Source organism: Leptodactylus fuscus, chromosome 6, assembly GCF_031893055.1.
Source record: "Leptodactylus fuscus isolate aLepFus1 chromosome 6, aLepFus1.hap2, whole genome shotgun sequence".
Lineage (NCBI taxonomy): Eukaryota > Metazoa > Chordata > Amphibia > Anura > Leptodactylidae > Leptodactylus > Leptodactylus fuscus.
In genome coordinates, this window is record NC_134270.1 from 36,477,127 (window position 1) to 36,498,385 (window position 21,259).

At 41.8% G+C, this 21,259-nt stretch overlaps 1 protein-coding gene across 3 annotated transcripts in view; it reads right to left on the reverse strand.

The window, feature by feature from the left end:
* Positions 1–974: 974 nt before the first annotated feature.
* Positions 975–21,259, reverse strand: part of LOC142210528 (FXYD domain-containing ion transport regulator 6-like) — a 56,272-nt gene continuing 35,987 nt past the window's right edge. For all 3 annotated transcript variants that reach the window (XM_075279746.1, XM_075279747.1, XM_075279745.1), the window contains exons 2-8: positions 13,671–13,724; positions 11,993–12,034; positions 7,694–7,768; positions 5,963–6,002; positions 5,450–5,499; positions 5,327–5,366; positions 975–3,335 (exon numbers count right to left, since the gene is read on the reverse strand). In XM_075279746.1, the coding sequence (XP_075135847.1) occupies positions 5,338–5,366; positions 5,450–5,499; positions 5,963–6,002; positions 7,694–7,768; positions 11,993–12,034; positions 13,671–13,719 (285 nt within the window). In that variant the 5' untranslated portion in view covers positions 13,720–13,724 and the 3' untranslated portion in view covers positions 975–3,335; positions 5,327–5,337. The remainder of the gene's footprint in view (positions 3,336–5,326; positions 5,367–5,449; positions 5,500–5,962; positions 6,003–7,693; positions 7,769–11,992; positions 12,035–13,670; positions 13,725–21,259) is intronic.

Here is a 21,259-nt window from a genome sequence, read left to right on the forward strand (position 1 = left end):
GCTGAAACTGAATGGCATCTTATCTCACCTGAGACCAAAAGGATTTTGCATGTTGAAATTCAGGATAGGAGATCCTTCTTTCCCTCAACACCATTCTGAATTTTTAAGGATTCAGAATGGTGTTGGATTTTTAAGTGACTGGTACAATGCCAAGGAACTAGCGGAAGTCAAATCAGGTGCCTATTTTCATAAAGGTCTCTTGGTCTTCCCCAGGTGGGATTGATATATTTCCCCAGGTATGTCCAAGATGTGTGACCAAATAGCTTCAGGGGATTTTACATAAGGAGGGGGTACAGGCTGTAGGTGGGCTTGGAGATAGTAATAGGGGTTGGTGGGTCCTGCCTACCGAAGTGCAATTTGGAAATCAATATAATCAAGTTGTGCAATAAATATGGTGTATGTTGTAAAATAGTTCTAACAGAATTGCAAATTTTGGTGATTTTTTCTGTTTTGTAGATGTGGGACAGCAAGGTTGTCTTGATGCCGATAGAGATTGTTTTGGAGTCCTTTTTTACCTAAAAATGAACATGTCCGCAATATGTTTCCTAAAGTCTAAATTCATGTGTCCTTCCCTGGTTTACAATATGTATATATGCTGAGTTTACTTATACTGGGTCATGAAAATCCTAGCTATGTCAGTGCCTATAAAAAGAGGTAAGAATGGATGGGGCCGGTCTGCATAGATAGTATTAATCGTAAAGAGTCGTCATATGAATCGATATGTGGATTTATAGAGCCATACAGGTTATATGGAGCAGAGATGACATGAGACAATAGAATTTATAGACCATAGGCAAACAAAGGAGAGGTCATGGGCGCCAATAAGAGGAGAGGCAAAAAACAGTTATAGGATCAATAGGAAGAGTTATAGGAAAATGTCACGAGGTGACAACGCTGGAATTCAGCCATTCTGCTCAAAGGCGGCGGCCGGCCTTACAACACCAGGAATGTATAAAGTCAATCTGGAGACAGTGGAGGGTTAGATATACAAGTTTATTTCACATTGTTCTGACGTCACTAGATATACATACACGATAAAAAAGATGCTTGTGTTGTTCCAGGAGAGGAGCAGGGGATGCCCCAGAATCACAGCGAGATCGGTACAGATTTTAGGAAACATAGATTTGATTGTGTAAAAACATGCCACAGAAACAGCCACATCTGCACAGGGATCAGGCGGGAAGAGAACTGAAAAATAAAGGCAAAGCCGCTATCTGATGGGAAAACAGTATAAGATTCAGTGTAGGATCTTGCTTGGATATTGGAGGACGAACATCTTGTATAGCGGTTGCTTAAAATACATTATTATGTATTAGGGAATTGCTGAAATGTAAGCACAATTCCCTGATATACAAGAGTAGGTTCGTCTATGGGACAGATTATTCAGCAATTAGGGAGATTTATCAAGGACAGAAATGAAGGGTTGCCCATAGCAAACAATGATATTGGGTTTATTAAAGGACCTCTGAAAAGTGAACGGGAATTTCGTTCCTTGCTATGGGCAACACATCCACTTTTAAGTTGTACTGGGTTTGATACAGAACAATCCTGGGCGAGTTTCATCCAGAGCAGCCCTTAGGGTAGTTGTCTCCTTATGGGAGTCTTATGGGCAATGCTCTCTGGGAAATGGTATGTAGATTGGATCTCTATAGTGCTACCTATAGAAAGCTGCTATGTCAATATTTGACCCATTAAAGAGTCTTGAAAGTTGACTATGGATTTTTGTCAAACCACTATCCCCTCCAAAAGGAGGAGTTCTTGCCCCTTACCACTACAGATCAGGTTGCAAGGCACTTTAATGAGTCAGACATTGACTTATAGGATTGCTATATAGATAGCAAGATGGCATCAAGTGGTCAAGAATTTCAGGTTAGGTGCAGCAGCAGCAGTTCAGGCAAAACCTCGGTTCTTGAATTCTACCTGAATTTCTTAAAAGGAGTTGATCACTTAATATTTCTTTTACCAATGAACTTATAGTTCTTACTAGTTCCGTGGCAGCGCCTTGGATAAGTATCAGCTCTTTGTTAGTACAGCCTTCTCCACTGTCTGCACCGCACCCTTCAACATGGCTGCTGATGGAGGGGCATTGTCTATTGAACTTCACCAATGGAGGTCATTGCATAAGTGCAATGGGATGAGGCCAATAGACATGTCTGATAAACAACTATAAAGTGATCAACCCCTTTAAATGCTATAGTGCCAGTAAAAACAGTGGTCACATGCATTGCCACCTCTCTTTCAGGCAGAGGACCGACTGAGGTTTATTTTTGTGAAATTTTGCAGCCGATCCATTTGATTTTTCCAGAGAATTTTTTTTATATAAAATTATTTTAATAAATCTTTCCCAATATATGCTGAAATAGTATTTTAGAGCTTTTTGCTACATTTTAATACAGCAAATCTCAAGTAAGAGCGTCCTGGGGTTCAAGTCAAGACCCAGAGAGTATCCCATATTAATGTTACTATGTTCTTTCTCATCTCTGTGTACGCCCCAATACCGTAAACTCAAGTGTACGCTAGTTCCATAGGAAGCCTAGGGCTATTATAGTGTCGTTGATGCCCCCTGCAGTTGGTGAGAACAGCAGTGCAGAGCATTACAGCAGTGTGCTTACTTACTCTATGGAAAGAATAGACTGAAGTAGTCAGCGCTATACTCTGCATAGGATTCACAGTGCTTTGTGCGTGATATATGCACTGTTCGGCATAACATACACAGTGTACAGTACTCTGCACATGACTAGATATGTATGACTATTTACACATAACATATATGCTAAACACACAAGGTATGTGGCTCCGCCATAACTTCTTACATTAATATGTGTAGCTCCACAGTAGTCACTAACAAGAATATTTAAAGGCACAAGCACACTTTTGATCTGGCTATTGGGACCTCCTATACAAATAGACTGTGTAACACACTCGTCTTAATAGTATGTATGGTGTCGGAGGTAAACGGCATGAAAAACTTGATTGAAAAATGAAAAGGATTACATAGGCCGCGGTCAGATGGTCAGTAAGATTCCCTACTGTAATGCAGCATGTGCGGTTACTGAGAACAGGATTACACATTGGCCACAAAGTTAAGGTTAATAATAACATCTTCGCTCCTTCTAAGCCTCTAGGAAAATATCTGCCACCAAGTGCTAAGACATTACAAGTGAAGAGCACGGACGGCACTGAGTAACAAATCGTAACTAAGAAGTTCACGCATGGTGCGGACGCACAACATGGCGGAGAGGGAAGGCCTGATTTATGATGGGTGGTAGTAGGTGTAGCGCTGCTTAATTTTTTTTTTTTTTTGCGTAGTTTGTTCTCTGTTAATCCCTGGGGTCCTAAAAAGAGAAAAAGAACAGAAATGAACAGTCTGCATTTGATAGGAAATAGGATTCAGGGTACTGTTCTACCTTATGGAGACACAGTAGTGTAACTAGTAATTTGCAGGGCCCCGTAACGAACTTTTGACATGGGCCCCTCTGATCACCTTCTCAATTCCTCCTGCCCCCCTCCCCGAATACCCCAACTGGCCAATCTCCTCTTCCCTGCATTCCTGCATGCACCATTATGCCCCATAGTGGCCCCTTCAAACAGTATTATGCCCCATAGTGGCCCCTGCACATAGTATTATGCCCCGTAGTGGCCCCTGCACACAGTATTATGCCCCATAGTGGCCCCTGCACACAGTATTATGCCCCATAGTGGCCCCTGCACACAATATTATGCCCCATAGTGGCCCCTGCACACAATATTATGCCCCATTGTGGACAATCCATGAACAATTATTATACTCTGAGGTGTTTCCAGACCCCATAGTATAAAAATTGGAGACCCAGGGGACGATATAAACATAAGAAACACTGTAACTGGCTCTGGCGCACTCCTCGCTGATGTCGGCCATCTTCAATGTTGGAAAAGACGTCACTTGAGCCAGGCTTGTTTGGCGACGTATAAGGACACAAGCCCAGCCCATGTGGCGTCTAGGACATCACACAAGTAGGCCTAAAGCCTTCCGGAATCAAGAGAGGTAAGTAATAGTGTTTTTTATATTAACCTCCCCTCCCCTCCCATTATTACACTCAGAGGTTTGAAATGTTTGTGGGGTTCACAGGCCTCACAGCCTCACTTAGCAGTCCCGGCTTCTGCTCACAGCCTCCGCAGAAGGGGAAGCACTGGCAGCCGTGAACATCAGCCAAGATTGGGAAGTAAATAGGGCCTGTTATCTGCTGGAGTTACTGCAGCAGGTAACGGCCTATAATAAAAAAAAATATAATAATTTGTAGCGGCTACCACCGGACCCCCTAATGTCCTGGGCCCTGTGGCAGCCGCTACCACTGCTACCCCGGTAGTTACGCCACTGTGGAGACCACCAACTGGTGGAAAGAGTCTGTGAGGCCAGGCAATGCTCCCCGGGAAATTAGTTCTTCTCCCAGAGGGAGAAATCTATCTCTTTCTATATATTTATCTATCTTTCTATCTATCTATCTATCTATCTATCTATCTATCTATCTATCTCTCTCTGTCTAACCTGTTGGAGGTAGACTTTTATAGGTGCCATGTTATGACCCTGTACAATTGAGACCTTATAAAATATCAATAGAAGTTTAGAAGTTTCCTGCACTGTGCTCCTTTGCAGATTGCCAGACTTCCCATTTGAGATCAGCGGATCCCTATACTTACCAACAGTCCCAAATTTGCCAGGACTGCCCTTTAAAAATTGTGATTTTAATTTTGGACGAAATGGGGTGGGATTTCTTCGTTTGTAATCGGCTGCTATCTATTGGAATATTTATTCGGGAATAATGGACCATATTATACTTACTGATCACTAGTCTTGCACGGGCTCAAGTCCAGCGCACAAAGTATGACTGGAGCAACAAGCACATTATGTCTGAATGCTAAGCAACATCAGGAGCTTCAGGGGGCCTATAAAGAATCTCTTTCCAATGTGAGGAGACTTGTACCATAAGCCATGTATTAGAGCTAGAGGGTCTGCTATAGGTATTATATACCTAGGGGCTTCATGTTACACCTCTGTCTGCAGTGCAGTGTTGCACGTGTGTTGCTTGTGCTCTGTTCACTTCTATGTGACTATCGAGATGGTGATCTGGGGCTATCCATATAATGGCACTACTGTTCCATTCACATGGGCACTTGGTTGCACTCGTGGACCAACCTTCCCCTATTTGTGGGGGGTTGATAGGGGATATTTTGGGAAAACCCCTAAATGTACTGTAACTAATGCAAACCTACCCAAAAATAAAAGTTCATATCAACAAGTCTTATTCATTCTGGCCATTTTAATAGAATACCTTAGAAGAAAACTTACAAGTTGTTGTGTTAATTGTCCGTTTTCTGCGCTCCACGAGCTATAGGGAAGACAGAATATAAAAGTTAGTACCATAGTGACAGTATACATGTATATACATAATTTCCATTGTGATTCAGTCACCTTTTGAGGCAATAAGGTTTTCTGCCTGAGCTTCTTCATCACCTGGAGCCCTAAGAAACAAGGAAAACATTAAGATCAATTTACTGAAACCATCTGAAACAGAATCCATTATGCATTGACGGGACTCATTGCTCATGTACACAGTCCTATATAGATCTACGTAGCGAACCTGTGTAATGTGACGCCCATACAGTACTGCATCCCTGTGTGAACATGGTACTGTATGGGCGTCATGTGACTCGGAATCCACCTAAAACAGGCTTGACTTCAACTCCAACTCCAATGTCTTGGTACTGGCACTGATAATGGGGCTATAATAAATGGGGGATTTGGGTCAAAATCAATCAACATCTTTCCAATAGATAGAAGAATATTAGATCGGAGGGGACTCCAGTTTTGCACTCCCCCACTTGCTGCTCCTCTGCTAAGAGCGTTTGATAGGAGAAGCATCAAACATGCACCATATACACCCTATGGCACTGACAGTCCAGCACTATATGTTATGTCTCTTACCTTTGTTTCTGGTTCAGATTATTGCATCTGCACCTTCGACCTGCATGAAGAAAAAAAAAAATCACATCACATTTGGGTTTTCTTGTATGTTCACTTTTCATGGTGAATCCATCAGTGGATCCAATACTTTGGCGCTGTATTTTGGTAGATTGCGGATTGGATCAGTTTCTTATAATGACCACCCTGCAGGAGGGAAGCTGCAATGGAGGAGGGAAGCTGCAGGAAATAAGACACTATCACAGCGTAGTTCTTGCAATCCTAGTCCTTGCATTTTAAGTGTGGTGGTTACGCACAAAGGCCAAGTAAGCGCAATGATTCCACAACAGGCACATTCATAGTTACAGTCTCTGTATAATATTTACTTTGGTTGTTTCCCCTTTAAATTCTGCGGGGAAAGGATGGTTCTAAAAACAGGTATCTGAAACACTCTAACTTGTCACTCAGGTCACCTGGCATTCCCTCCTCAGACCCTGTCTTGGGCACATGTTTGGCCTTCTGCATTGCACTTTTTCACCTCTTCCAATAACAGGAGCTTTATTCCTTACCCGACATTATATGACGCAAAGGGCACTTATTTTATTAAATTCTGGTTGATCCTGCCTAATAAACATGTGAGTGTGATATAACCGAGCCTGCTACAGGACGACCACCACTCTACTCTAATGGAGTAGGGAAAATCAAGTGCTGCCTCGTATGCTGTGGATCCAGTAGGTGGCGCTAAGTGACTGTTAGTATGTGGAACCAGCTGTTATATCCACGTCAAACCAGGTGGGTTAGGGTTGCATATAAGAGAGACAAAGTTATCCTCTATTTCAGCAATACAACACCCAAGCCAGATCAAACAGCTAATAATCGTGTGTGTGTGTGTGTGTGTATATATATATATATATATATATATATATATATATATATATATGTATATACACACACACACACACACACACACACACATACATACATAAGAGCTCTGTTGCTATAAAATAACATAAACTGCAGCAGTTCAGAACATAACCAGAAGGGGCGGCTTTATATACATTAAAAATATTTATCAGAGCAATAGAGATATACTAGTAGTGATATAGTACGTGCTAAATGCATTATAGAGCAATGTCTCCCTGCATTCATATGTAATAACCTATTAGGATAATTCATCGTTATTTCTTTAAGATTTCTCGGCTTATATTAATGGTTCCTTTATCGGTAAGTTACATTTTTTTCAAGCATCGCTGTTCTTACTGTTACTGTTGGGACTATACTGTTTTAGGCTAAGGACACACGTTGCAGAAATATAATTAAAAAGCAGCAGAAAAAATATGCTGCAAAAAATACTTATGTTTTTCACTGTTTTTCTATTGTGTCTTTCATTTTTCTTTATATAAATCTATGGAATGAGCAGCATATCTATAATATTTCTATTCTGCATATATAGGATTTATACATTCAGTTTCTCTGCAGTATCTAAACCACTAAAGAGAATTATAAGTCACATCTCTATACTGTCCCTTCCTCTTGGATACACTCAAGGTTTCTTTTGACTCAAAAAAACATAATTATAAACTTTCAAAAAGAACTGCATCAAAACTGCATGTATGAATTCAGATTTAGGCTAAATCCCTACATTTTTAGTTCTAATCTCTATTGGCCAACTATGTCGACAACCACTAGGTGTCAGTGTAATACTCTGTAATATACAAAGGGCGCCATCCCACTTGTAGCATAGAGCAGACTTACTCAGAATCAGCAGGATTCCCAGTGTGAAGAGGACCACTGCAAAGACCAGGCCGCCGATCCGCAGGCTCTCATAATCTGGGGAAAGGTCATTTAATGTCACATCATAAATTCAGCACATTAACAGGCTCCTGATACAATATTTAAGCACTATAGGAAATTGTGAACTTGCATACTATGCTTTGTATTGTATTAGATCTTATTGTATGGATTTTATTACAGTGCATGACCCATATAGACCAAGGTTTCTTATTTCCTCTTATTTGATGAGAATATCCATATCAGTTTTCCCTATAATTGTGGCTGATCTTAGAAGTTAAACTGTACAGCAAGTATGGTATTAGGGAGAAGAGAAGGACACATGGCATTGTGGGCAGTGGGCACAGTATTGGGGAGAAGTGAGGGACACATGGCATTGTGAGCAGTATTGGAGAACATTACTGGCTGTGGTATGCTGCACAAGTGAGGAGTCTGGACATCAAGCAGGACAGTGGCTATAGGGGATGCAGCGGTAGCCCTAGACCCTGAGGGGCCCATAGCACATAAAATATACTGCTATTCTAATAGTACAGTGTAGAGAGAGGCCCCACTACAGGGTTTTCTCTGGGGCCCAGGAGCTTCAAGCCACAGCTCTGCATTTTGTGACGTACAGTAGATGAAAGATGTCTTCATAATAGAAAAGACTCAGAAAGCAGTAACTACCATTAGATAAGACGTCAGCCATGAGTCATTGGATTTAATGGTTGTTTACTGAGCTTGAGCCTAAGCCTGATCAATACTGTGCTTGTAAGAGTCTGGGGTATGATCATGACTGTGTAGTCACCATATACTGATATTATTCAGTCTGGGTAAGACACTAATATTATACCAATATATGGTAGTATTACTCCATCCCTATGTAGTGCAGGTATTATTCGGTCATTGCTATTGATTTTTGTTTGTATAGGGGCACTTTATCATTGTACTGAAGCCTACAATATAAACTTATACATGGGTAACTACTGTATCTAATCTACAGTATCTAGTCTATTGTATCTAATCTTTTGTATCTAATCTATTGTATGTAGTCTACTGTATCTAATCTACTGTATCTAGTCTACAGTATCTAATCTATTGTATCTAATGTACTGTATCTAGTCTACTGTATCTAGTCGCTATGAAAATGTAGATCAGGAATACGTTGAGTAAGCAGCACAGAGCCCAGTATATACACAATACTGGGGGCTTGTGCTCTGGGAAACATCTGATATGTGGGGTCCTAACAATTGGGACATTGGTAACAATAGGCCATCCATTTTTAAAAGTTATATAATCCTTTTTTATGGATATTCCACTCATTTTTTGTTTACGCTCTGGACAAACCCAAAACTTTTGGGATTTATCATCCTTGATACACTTGAAACACTATTATACTCTGAAATCCCCTAACTATGTCTTTAGTCCTCGTCTGGCCTCTGGCTCATATTACGCACCCAGCAGCCAGGAGAGTCACATTGACGCCATGATGATAGATGAAAGAGTCATTACGCGGTTGCATCCTGGATGACCCCAGGACACTTGATGTAAGCAGAGGTCAAAAAGGACACCCAGGAGAGGTGTGTATAACTATTTCTTATTTTTACTCACCTCCCCTCAGACTTCACTTATCATACTTTGGCATCTGAGGAGACGCCAGAGTACAATAACTGCAATTTTTGCTGAACAAATGCCCCGCATAGTATAATTTCGACCTCAATGCAGCCCCTACACTATAATGTATCCCTTAACATGGCCCCCACTGTATAATGCCCCCTTAATATGGCCCCCACTGTATAATGCCCCCTTAATATGGCCCCCACTGTATAATTCTCCCTTAATATGGCCCCCACTGTATAATGCCCCCTTAATATGGTCATCACTGTATAATGCCCCCTTAATATGGCCCACTCAGTATAATGCCCCATTAACATGGTCATCACTGTATAATGCCCCCTTAATATGGCCCAGATAGTATAATGCACCCTTGATATGGCTCAGACAGTATAATGCCCCCTTGATATGGCTCAGACAGTATAATGCCCCATTGATATGGCTCAGACAGTATAATGCCCCCTTAATATGGCCCAGACAGTATAATGCCCCCTTAATATGGTCATCACTGTATAATGCCCCCTTAATATGGCCCAGATAGAATAATGCCCCCTTAATATGGCTCAGACAGTATAATGCCCCCTTGATATGGCTCAGACAGTATAATGCCCCCTTGATATGGCTCAGACAGTATAATGCACCCTTAATATGGCCCAGACAGTATAATGCACTCTTGATATGGCTCAGACAGTATAATGCCCCCTTGATATGGCTCAGACAGTATAATGCCCCCTTGATATGGCCCAGAGAGTATAATGCCCCCTTGATATGGCCAAGATAGTATAATGCACCCTTAATATGAGATGAACCTCATGAATATTTACCAAATGAATCTCATGGGGTGAATTCCATAGGCAGCAGACATGAGAGCCGATCTCTTCACTAGAGATGTATTAGCTTTTCATGGGAGATAGTAGTCAGGAGATCCGGCTTTCCCTGACCACTATCCTATCTTAGACCTATAGGCCTCCTACACTCCTGCCCCCTATAGAAGTGAGTCATTCTGCCATATATTAGCTGGACTGACTAACATGGCCCCTTTCCTACCTACTTCTGAAAAGTGTAGCAGATGGCATATACATGTAAAATTACTTTTTGATGCCAGAATTTTGAAGTGCAGACCATGAAATCCCCTCAGTGGCCGCTGTGACCTTTTACTTCAGACGTTTGATGTATTATTAGTTTCAAAGGAATTTAATGAATTACACCCCCAAGAAAAACATAGGTGAGCAATAAAAATATCAAAGGGAGAATAAACAGTACAGGGTAGGCGCAGTACAATATACGAAACACAGTCCTAAAATCAGAATGCCAAGCTAGAAGAAAAAGTTCGGAGGAGTAGATGGCGCCATAATGAAGGGCTCGGAAGTTGAGTGGGGAAGGGGCCCAGCCAGGTCGGAAGGGGAGGGTGTATCACGCTCAAGCCCAGTTTGTGTTTATAGTTGGAGACAATATGGCAAGCATAGGGCATTGGATCTGGTAATCGAGGGTGTCCAAATTTTATCGGAGAGGTGAGTATAAGAGATGGCGGAATCTATTTTTTCGTGAAGCATTAAAGAGTCAACTAACCGGATAACATCCATCTCATCCGAGAGAGTGTGTTTCGTCCAGTTGAAGGCTACATGAATACATGCGGCCATTAGGATATATTGTAGTAGTTGTAATTTCGATAGGCCATGAGGGAAGAAGGGGTTTGAGAATAGGGGGATCAGTGGGGAGATTGGGCTCTTTAGGTAAAGCAAAGCTTGGAGGGAGGTCAAGGCCTACGAGCCCATCTCTAGGTCAAGCCATTGTGGGGGTTCTGTTCCATTACAGATAGCGTAGCGTTGGGAGTCTAGCATAATCAACTTGGCATTATTTAATTTAAAATGATGTGCTGTATTATTAAAGGAGTATTCTACAATTACAATACTGATGAATAATCCTTAGAATATAAAATTGGTAAAATCTGACTCCCAGGATCCCTGCCAACTTGCTATTTGAAGAAGTTGCTGTGCTTTTCAGGGCAGTGACATTATGTCCATTGATCACATGACTATTCTGAATCTCAGTGCCATTCAAATAAATTGGCCTGGGTTGCAATACCAAGCACCGCCACTATATAACGTATGGTGCTGTACTTGGTAAAAAGTAAAGAGGCAATTAGCAGTCAAAATTACAGTCCTTTAAAATCCCATTTAGGCTATGTTAGAGGCCATATCAGGATTGTCCATGGCAAATTGCACCTTATATAACGAAAAAATATCACTATGTGCAGTGGTATTTTTCCATCAAAACAATAGGCAACTTGGCTGAACCTTATGGACCCCATTATAAGTCAATCAGGTAATGAGGGTATGATGGGTGTTGTTGGTATCCATTATATGATGTGGTTTCCATTATAAACAGAGGCCATGTTAGGTAAGTTATACGTTTACGTATATTGAGGGTCACAGTACATTGATGGCCTTCCTACCTTCCTTCCTTCCTCAAATGGCCGCATTATAGCCCATATTATACACAGTCCATATTATACAGCCCATATTATACAACCCATATTATGGCAGCAAATTCCATCACAACTATGGATTTGATGACCTAAACTACCAACCTCATAGTAGCATGTTGTATTTCTGGATGACTATGTACAATTCTAAAGGTTTTGCACCTTATAGGTTTTGCATGTTGCCTTACCGTATTTAAATGGATCTGTATCATTTTGTTCTTCACTGACACCTGCATGAAAAAAACAGAAGAAAGTCAGATTGTTGCAGAAAAATCTAGAATTATAGATAACTGTATATGATAATAACTTATAAGAGTTATGGGCAGCACGGTGGCTCAGTGGTTAGAATTGCAGCACTGGAGTCCTAGGTTCAAATCCTGCCAAGGACAACATCTGCAAGGAGTTTGTATGTTCTCCCCGTGTTTGAGTGGGTTTCCTCCGGGTACTCCGGTTTCCTCCCACACACCAAAGACATACTGATAGGGAATTTAGATTGTGAGCCCTATATGGGACAGTGACTGTCAATATCTGTAAAGCGCTGCGGGATATGATGGCGTTATATAAGTAAGCATAATAGATAAAATAAATAATAAATACGAGTTCCTGTCTCTACAGCCAGTGATGGGCTCTTTATACTGCACAGCAATGAGAAATCCAGACCCAAGAGCACCATGATATTCTCTACTCCTGCCATCGGAGATCATGGAGGAGGGGACATCACAGTATAAACCTTTATACTGTTAGTATATGCTACTGGTAAAGGTAAAGGCCAGACATATAGACATGGGGAGAGCTTTTAGATGGTTACGTCATGATTGATAGCTATGACTGCAATTTTTATTGAAACCTCACCTTGCATACCTTCCAACTGCCCTGGATTCAGCGAGACAGTCCTGGATTCTGGGTGCTGTCCAACTTTTCCAGATAACAGAAGGTATGTCCCAACTTTATCTGTGTCCAGTGCACTGGTGAAGCATGAAGATGTCGGCTCCCTGCTTTACCATTCAGCTTCTGTCTCTTCTGCCAAGAGTTTCTAAGCAGGAAGAGGCAATGTACTGACATCACTACAGCAGGTCTTCTGCTCCCGATGTGCAGAAGTGCAGAGAAGCTGAGTATTGTTTTTTTTTTCTTTTGTGCGTTATACTGTGAGACCACAAGATGGGACAATATATACTGTGGGGGCATATTAAGAGGGCATTATACCATGGGGGCCATAATACAGGAGGCATAATACAGTTGGGGCCATATTAAGGGAGGCATTATACTATAGGTTCTATATTAAGCAGGAATTATACTGTGGGTGCCATTTAAAGGGAGGCATAACTAAGGGGGCATTATACAGTGGGGCCATATTAAGGAATGCACTATACTGCGGGGGCCATATTAAGGGGGGAAGTTATACTGTAGGGGGCACATTAAGGGTGCATTATACTATGGGGCTATATTAATTGGTGTTTTACTGAGGAGGCATTATTAAGAGGAACATTGTAGTGTGGGGGCCACATTGAGAGGGAAAATATATCGTGTGGGGCATTATACTATAGAGGTTACAAGGGGATACTAATCTGTGTGGGGAACACAAGGAACTTGATAAGGTGTCAGGGTCACTAAAGGGGGCATTATACTGTGTGGTGGCACAAGAGACATGTTTGGGAATGGGCAGGACCAAAGTGGGCATGGGAAGGGAAGGTTTGGGGGCATGACTTACAACACCTAAACTTGCTGCAGCACGTTTCAGTCCCTTGAACATTGGGAAGTATGCCCCTGTCACTCTTTAGAGTCGGGTTTTTAGTAGTCATGATAAATATGGCATGTGTTGAGAAGAGAATAAATTGTACAGATTGAAGACATTTTAGTGGCTCTTACCTAGTACTGGTACCAAGACAGAACAAAGGAAAATCAAAGCAGTCTCCATGAGCCCTGTAAGAATCAGCAGATTGTTGGTGAGAAGACGGTTGTGCATATCATGTGCATATACATACATATATACATACAGTGCATACACTCAGATATGCATACATACATATATCAGAATACTGCCCATTTTGGAGGCAGAGATGAAGGGTGCGGTTACACAGTGCTCAGAAAGCAGTCATAACTACATTCAGAGTTCAGTAGAAAAACATGGTGCAATATACGGTGTTCAACAGAGCATGCTCTAGTACTTTTATTGGTGGTGCGGATGGCTGTTGGATATTGACACTCAAACATACGATACAGATCTCAAACCAACCAATGTGAAACTATGCCATCAGCAAGACTTAGGGTACCTACACAAATTACAGTAATGGTGGCTGAACGTGCCAGTCTGATGTATACTTGGGTGTTGTGAGTCTTTACTGAAACATGGTGTTGGTGGGAAAAGAAGGATCAGGCATGTTGAATTTTACATGCTTGATCCTTTTGTTCTCAGGGAACATAAGGACTTTAATATGTATGGGAAAACAGAGAGACATAGCTGTTGCCAGCTTGTTAGTTCAGCTGACAGCCATTGAAGGTGTATGGACACCTCTATATGAAAAATAAAGACCTGCTATATCTATATCCTACCAACTGTGCCTGATATTCAATGATTCATCTTCATTGTGTTTGAGATGTAAGAATGGCCTTACACATTTGATAGCTGTTTCTTATCTGTCTGAATGTCAGAGGTTTCTCCTGATGCCCCTGCAAGTTAGACTTGGCTGAGTGTTCATGTGTTCAGAATGGGGAGAAGGGAATAAACTGATACCAGAGACATCTTATCTTAAAAACATTGCATATGGTGGATCACAACAACCTGATCCATCTCTCCCCCAACATCTGCTAATGGGAAAGTCAGGAGGACCCAACACTCATTAGATGGTGGAGTCCTCCTAAATCGGTAGGTTTGGCTGACATTAATCTAATGTGCACGGCCTTCTTAAGCCCTTTAAATTGAAAGAACATTTGCCGTAACACATGATATATTATTGGTTGTGAATATGTGGTTGGGTCACACTAAAGAACCTAACATTATGGTGATCCAGATGTTTCCCATGATAGCGCCCAGTGGACCTCATTGACTATCTATGGTGGTCCTTTAGGTTACATCAAGGAGGGCTTCATTGTACCAGAAAAAAATTGTGCTGCATGCTGTGCTATTGTTTCTGGCAAATGTGATGGAATCTGCAACATAGCTCTGCTGCGGTTGTGAACACAGCCTTAGAGGATTCCTTAGGTTTGTGTCTTCTATATATGCAAAGGAGGTGTATCTACTTGTTTGTGGCTCCTCTGATTCCTAATGGTATGATAAATCACTGTAAAAGGGCACTGGATGCTGGAGCTGCATCTGTCGGAGCAGAAATTAACCCTCAAGCATGCTGAATTTTTTCTCCGATATTTTCTATAGGAAATATAATGCGCCTACAATCCAGGCTCAAGGATTACAGTTTCCACTATACAGCACAGGGTATTTTCTGCTCTCAGGTCCATCTTCTGCCTTGTCAGGGATGGCTGCCTTGAAGCATTGCCTGGATGTTTCACTGCAGAGTCCTGCAGATCCCAAGTAGTAGGAAGAGGTGCGGGGAGGAGGCGTTCTCTCCTCTTATCCCTGACTCAGGACATTGCAAGGATGTGGTACAAAGGCAGCTAGGGGATGGCAAGAAATGGCACACGGCAGTCAAGAATCACCAACAGATACTTTACAAGGATTATTCCCCAGGTCAGTAAAATAACCTCCGCTCCATAAGGATCTGCATTGACCTTCTCTATTATCTCTTTGCCTCCTCTCCCATCTCTTACTGTATATCTCTTGCCTACTCGTACTTTAACCTTCACATAATGATTTTTGTCCCCTGACTTCTTCCTCTGTTCTCCCTTCTATCTGCATACATCTCTTCATCTGCATGCTCCATTAAATGGATAAGTACCCGCTGATACAAATGTATATGTGATATTACATGCATTCAGTGTAATGTGCAGTGGGGTACGGAAACATCATGGTGCGGTGTAACTATTGAGGCTCCTGAGTCTGGAGACTGAGAAACCCATAGTCATTTGTCCTGCAAGCACATAAGATGATTTCAGTACGTTCCTTAGGGGCCCAGTGCCAGATTTTCTATTAGGGCCCAGGAACTTTAAGTTACCATTCTTATGTTTGTATGCACTGTGTGCGGCTTTCATGGTAGAAACTGTTTTACATAAGTGGTATATCCATGGAATTTGCCATAAACGTCTTATAGATGCTAGTGCCAGGCTGGGCTCTGCACCAGTTTTACGAAGGGGGTTGAGAATCCCCATTACTCTATTGCTGCAAACATATAGGGGGCAGTGTATAAGAGCTCTGAAAGCAGTCGGACATGCTTACTGGCCTGAACTCCCATAGAAATCAATACATGGCTTCTTCTCGATTCACAATGTGGATCCATCGCTCCCATTCTTAAGACAGGTGTTGAATTCCAACCTGCAGTTGTACGTCATGTATTGCATATTTGTGGATAGTACAAAAATATCTGGATGGGAAACCCCCTTTACTGACATTAAGCGGTACCTCCAGCTCTAAACAGCTTTTTACAAATGAATAGTGCATATAAATATAAGAATGTAATATATTTCCGTCCTTGTTTCCTTCTCCACTTAGTCTAGGGTCACATCTGCGCTGTTGGAGACTCTGCCACAAAAACTAACAAAAATTGGCAGAGAGAAAAGTCCTGCAAGGAGAACTTTTCTCTCCTCCAGTTTCAGTATAAAAACGGGGGACACCTGGCGACCCCATTACAGTCTATGGTGTCCATGGGTAATCACTGTTTTAGCGGTCCAGTTCTGTGTTGACCAGGTCCCCCAGAATGAACTGACCCACATGATGGAGACCAGTGTGCAAATGTGAACCTAGCCTTATTGAGCTGTTCTCCTGCTCCTTATCTTCAGTCTGACTACTTGATTACATTATATCCGTCTCTGTCTTTAGCCTCATACATACAACCCTATGGAGCAGGTCGGGGCTGAGCACAATTGAGTTATTGCCTCATTCTGTGTGTTATCAGCTCATTATCTATAACTTAGCAGTGTCTAAAGAGCAGCAGAGTGTAACAGCAGCAATTACTTGAGTGTCTTTTCTAATTCCCTTCCACAGTTCATAGACTAATATAGAGAAAGTAACTAACTGAAAAGAGGAGAAGAAAACTGATTTTTTTAAAATAAGATATATTACAAAGTTTCTTATTTTTACCTGAATTATTCATTTATATATAACTGGAGGTACGTTTTAATGCTTTGTATCCTGTCAAAGTCTTTATTAAATTGTTACCCATATAACAGAAGTCATTCTTATAATATATCTAAATAGCTTTAGTAAGCTTTCTATGCCTTCAGGTGCCTACAGGAGCCAATATGACATAAATGGGTTTGTCACAATGTACTTTGGGAAGTGAAATGGCTCCTGTGACAATGCCACTCATGATTATATCTAGTCATTGTATACAATGGCTAATAAAATATATATATCTGTGCCTTTAATAGAATGCATTTAAACTGGGGACACAAAAGTGCCAACCACTACCCCACTGTAATGGACAATCTCAAGCACAATATTTTTTTTGTTTAATCTCATGCACAATATTGTAACATTGCAGAGATACAATAGCGACAAGCTTTGAATTATTTAGTTAAAAGTCATTGGTAAAGTACAGAATAGAAATTTAGATAGATGCAGCACTGTTCTGTAGCTGACTTACTCCGTCTTAAGGGGTATACCTGTGGGGAGGGAGACTCCCTCTCCTCTACCAGGTTTTCTCTAGGTGTTGTCTCAATGATGTTTCACAGGAGGCAATAACCAATTAATCTATAGAATGATGCTAACAAACCCTAGTCTAATTGCGCTAGAATTTTTATACACCTACATTAGAAATATATACACATCTATCATGAAACAGCTGCTTCCCCAAGTCACTGAGCACTATTACAACTTCTACACTCTACCATCCGATGCTCTCTCCTCTTTTTTTGTCGGCCAATGGTGGACAGTGTTCCCATTCACTTGAATGGGAGTGCTAGAGATAGCTGAATGCTTTACTTCAGCTATCTCTGGCACTACCATTGAAGTGGATGGAAAGGCTGTTCACCACCAGTCATGCCTACATTCAGCCAGACTGGGGTCAGGTTGGATGCGCAGTGGGGGGGGGACCCCACGTTCTCAGAACTGGCAAGAGTCTCAGTGGTCAGACCCCCACAATCAGGTATTTCAGTGGTCAGACCCCATAATCAGGTATTTATCCTCTATCCTATGTATACCTGGCATACTCTTTAAAGCGTAGTCTCTATAAAGCATAGTATCACTCCTCTTCTTCAGGATGTCAATGCAAATTCACAGTAACAAGCTTTGCATTTACACAACAGCCGATGCCATAACAGTATATCCTCACGTACGGGCAATGGCTGAAGCACTCAATGAACCATACAACTCAACAAGCAACACCCTTGCTCTCATAGGCATTGTTACATCACTCCCACTCTTCCAGGATTGGTCTTGCTGGGGAATACGTGTTTTCAGGATTGTCATCATGTCTTCTGGCAAAATTCTTGGGAACATTCTAAAAAACCTAGACAGCCCCTTTAACTGAACTGAACCTAAAGGCTCAATTTAGATGGGTTCTCATCATATTTGCTAGTGTTTAGGCCACAATCTTGCTTTTCGAGTAGAGCACAGATGACTGATCATTCCTGGTGCAGAACGTGTCCCTGCTTTATAATAGGAAAAATTGCAACTGAGACATTAATCATAAGCCTTGCAACAATTTAATAGGTATGTCTCAAACATCACTCAAGTGAATGACAAGTAGAGTTATCGTTGGTGCAGCACCTGTCAGGAACGTGTCAGACATATTACTTAACCAGTTCCCATCACTGCACTGCTTTTATGTCCTAATTGCCAAGCCATTCAGTATTAGGATGTGAAAACACAGGGTAGCTCAGAACCTGGTACAGATCTAGTAGCAGGTAGTGAGCAAGGTGAGAGCAGCTGTCAACCTGTTATAGACCTAGGGGTGTGACAGTTTTACTGACCATCGGACCCTACAACGCAATTGTTTATGTGTGAAGTGGTTGGGTTATAATGGGAAATGGGCCTAACAATGGGCCAACATTTGGCGCAACAACCCAAACTATAATATTATCACTTTGTTTAAACCGTGCAGTATTCACTTAAAAAAAACCCAAAACAACCCACCCCCTCAAAATTACCTTTTTTCGGCCCCCCCTACTCAAAATAAACAAAGGGGTTGGTCATTTTCAGACCAATATGAGAGACCATTCTTATTGTTTGTATAATAAAAAGGGGTTAAATATCAATCCATGGTCATGTGATGTAAAGTCCATGGTCATGTGATGCACAGTCCATAGTCATGTTATGTAAAGTCCATGGTCATGTGATATACAGTCCATGCTCATGTGATATACAGTCCATGGTCATGTGATGCGTAGCCCATGGTCATGTGATGTAAAGTCCATGGTCATGTGATGCACAGTCCATAGTCATGTGATGTAAAGTCCATGGTCATGTGATATAAAGTCCATGCTCATGTGATGTAAAGTCCATGGTCATGTGATGTAAAGTCCATAGTCATGTGATGTAAAGTCCATGGTCATGTGATATACAGGCCATGGTCCTCTGATATACAGTCCATGGTCATGCGATATACAGTCCATGGTCATGTGGTATAAAGTCCATGGTCATGTGATGTACAGTCCATGGTCATGTGATGTACAGTCCATGGTCATGTGATGTACAGTCCATGGTCATGTGATGGGCACACAGGTGCACAGTCCGTTATCAGGCAGACTTCTGATCACTGTGCTGTGACTATAACAAGTGACCATGGACCATGGACTTTATATCTCAAAGTCATACCAATAAAAATTTCAAAGCAATATTAAAAATACAACTGACAGAAACCTAAAATAAAGTTCTGGCTCTCAAAATATTGTGACACAAAAGAAAATATTTTTTTTAACAAAAATGTTTTTACTGTACATAAGTTGTAAACCATGAAAACCCTCTAAATATTTGACATGGACATATTTGTACTATCTCATCAATATTGGGACCGTGTTATGTATTCTACAAGGTGGATGGCTCATAATGCGAAAAAAAATGAGAATTGTGTTTTTTCCAGTCCATTCCAGAAAGAATTAATAAAAGTTAGTCAATAAGTTATATGAACCCAAAAATGGGGCTGTTGGAAAATGCTACTCATCCTGCAAACAACAAGCCCCCATATGCCTACAGAAAAATTACAAAAGCTATTGCTCTGTGAGCATGCAAAAACAAAAAAAAAATTGCTTACGCTAGGTTCACACCTGCGTTCTGGTCTCCGTTCTGTGGTTTCCGTCTTCTGCATGCCAGAAGACGGAAAGCACAGACCGGTTCCGGCCATGAGCGGCGGTGAGCGTTTTATGCTCTCCGCTGCGAAACCGGATTTTTTTAATCCGGACACAGAGTACTGCATGTCCGACTCTGTGTCCGGAATAAAAAACCCGGTTTCGCGGCGGAGAGCATAAAACGCTCACCGCCGCTCACGGCCAGACAGCTTTCTCACCCATTCAAATGAATGGGTGAGAGACTCCTGCAGGTTTCTGTCTCCTGCTCTGTTTTTTGCAGGAAATGGAAACCTGCAGAACGGAGACCGGGGCGCAGATGTGAACGAGCCCTTAGATACTTTTCCTTCCCAGGATCCTGCTGTTTTTTGCTTGCACCTTTTACTTAGCACAGAGCTGTAATGTGTGACTACATTTTAGCTATAGTATTTGCAGGAAGTCTGATGTAGTCTGAGACACGCCCCCCATCTCATCATTGGTTGCTGCTCTTTCCCTCCGCCTACAGCTCTGTCTCCGCCTACAGCTCTGTCTCCTCTGATTGGCTGCTGTATATCACAGTCTACCAAGGGCTCACCATGAAATCAGTGCTGGGAGGGGGATTTCTGTTACAGAAAGGGCAGAAAAATTCTAACGTACAGATAGTAAATCACCAGTGCGAAAAAGATTATTTATTGCTGCACATATACCGATAGAATGAGTCTGGCGGATTGCTTTATCCATTGTGTGTAATTATGTGGGAGAAGTTGGGTTCTTAGGTAGTGGCGTAACTAAAGTCTTTTGGCCCCGATGCAATCTTTTGTCCTGGGTCCCCTACCTCATCCCTACAGTGATAGTTGCAGGTTTTAAGGAGTTTAATCCACTTTAGTGTGGTTAGGGTAATCTGTGGGTCTCTTTGGCTTATGGGCCGGATGGAAGCTGCAATCTCAATACTGATGCCAGTGCTTATGGGCCCCCTAATGCTCCTGGGCCCGGGTGCGACTAGACCCTCTGCACCCTGTCAACTTACCCCTTGTTCTTAGACATGGTACTTGCTCTGGAGCTGAGTAGTTAACGGAACCACACTTATCCCTGCCCCACCGGTCCAATGCCTTGAGGTAAACCTGCATGTTATATACAGCAGCAGT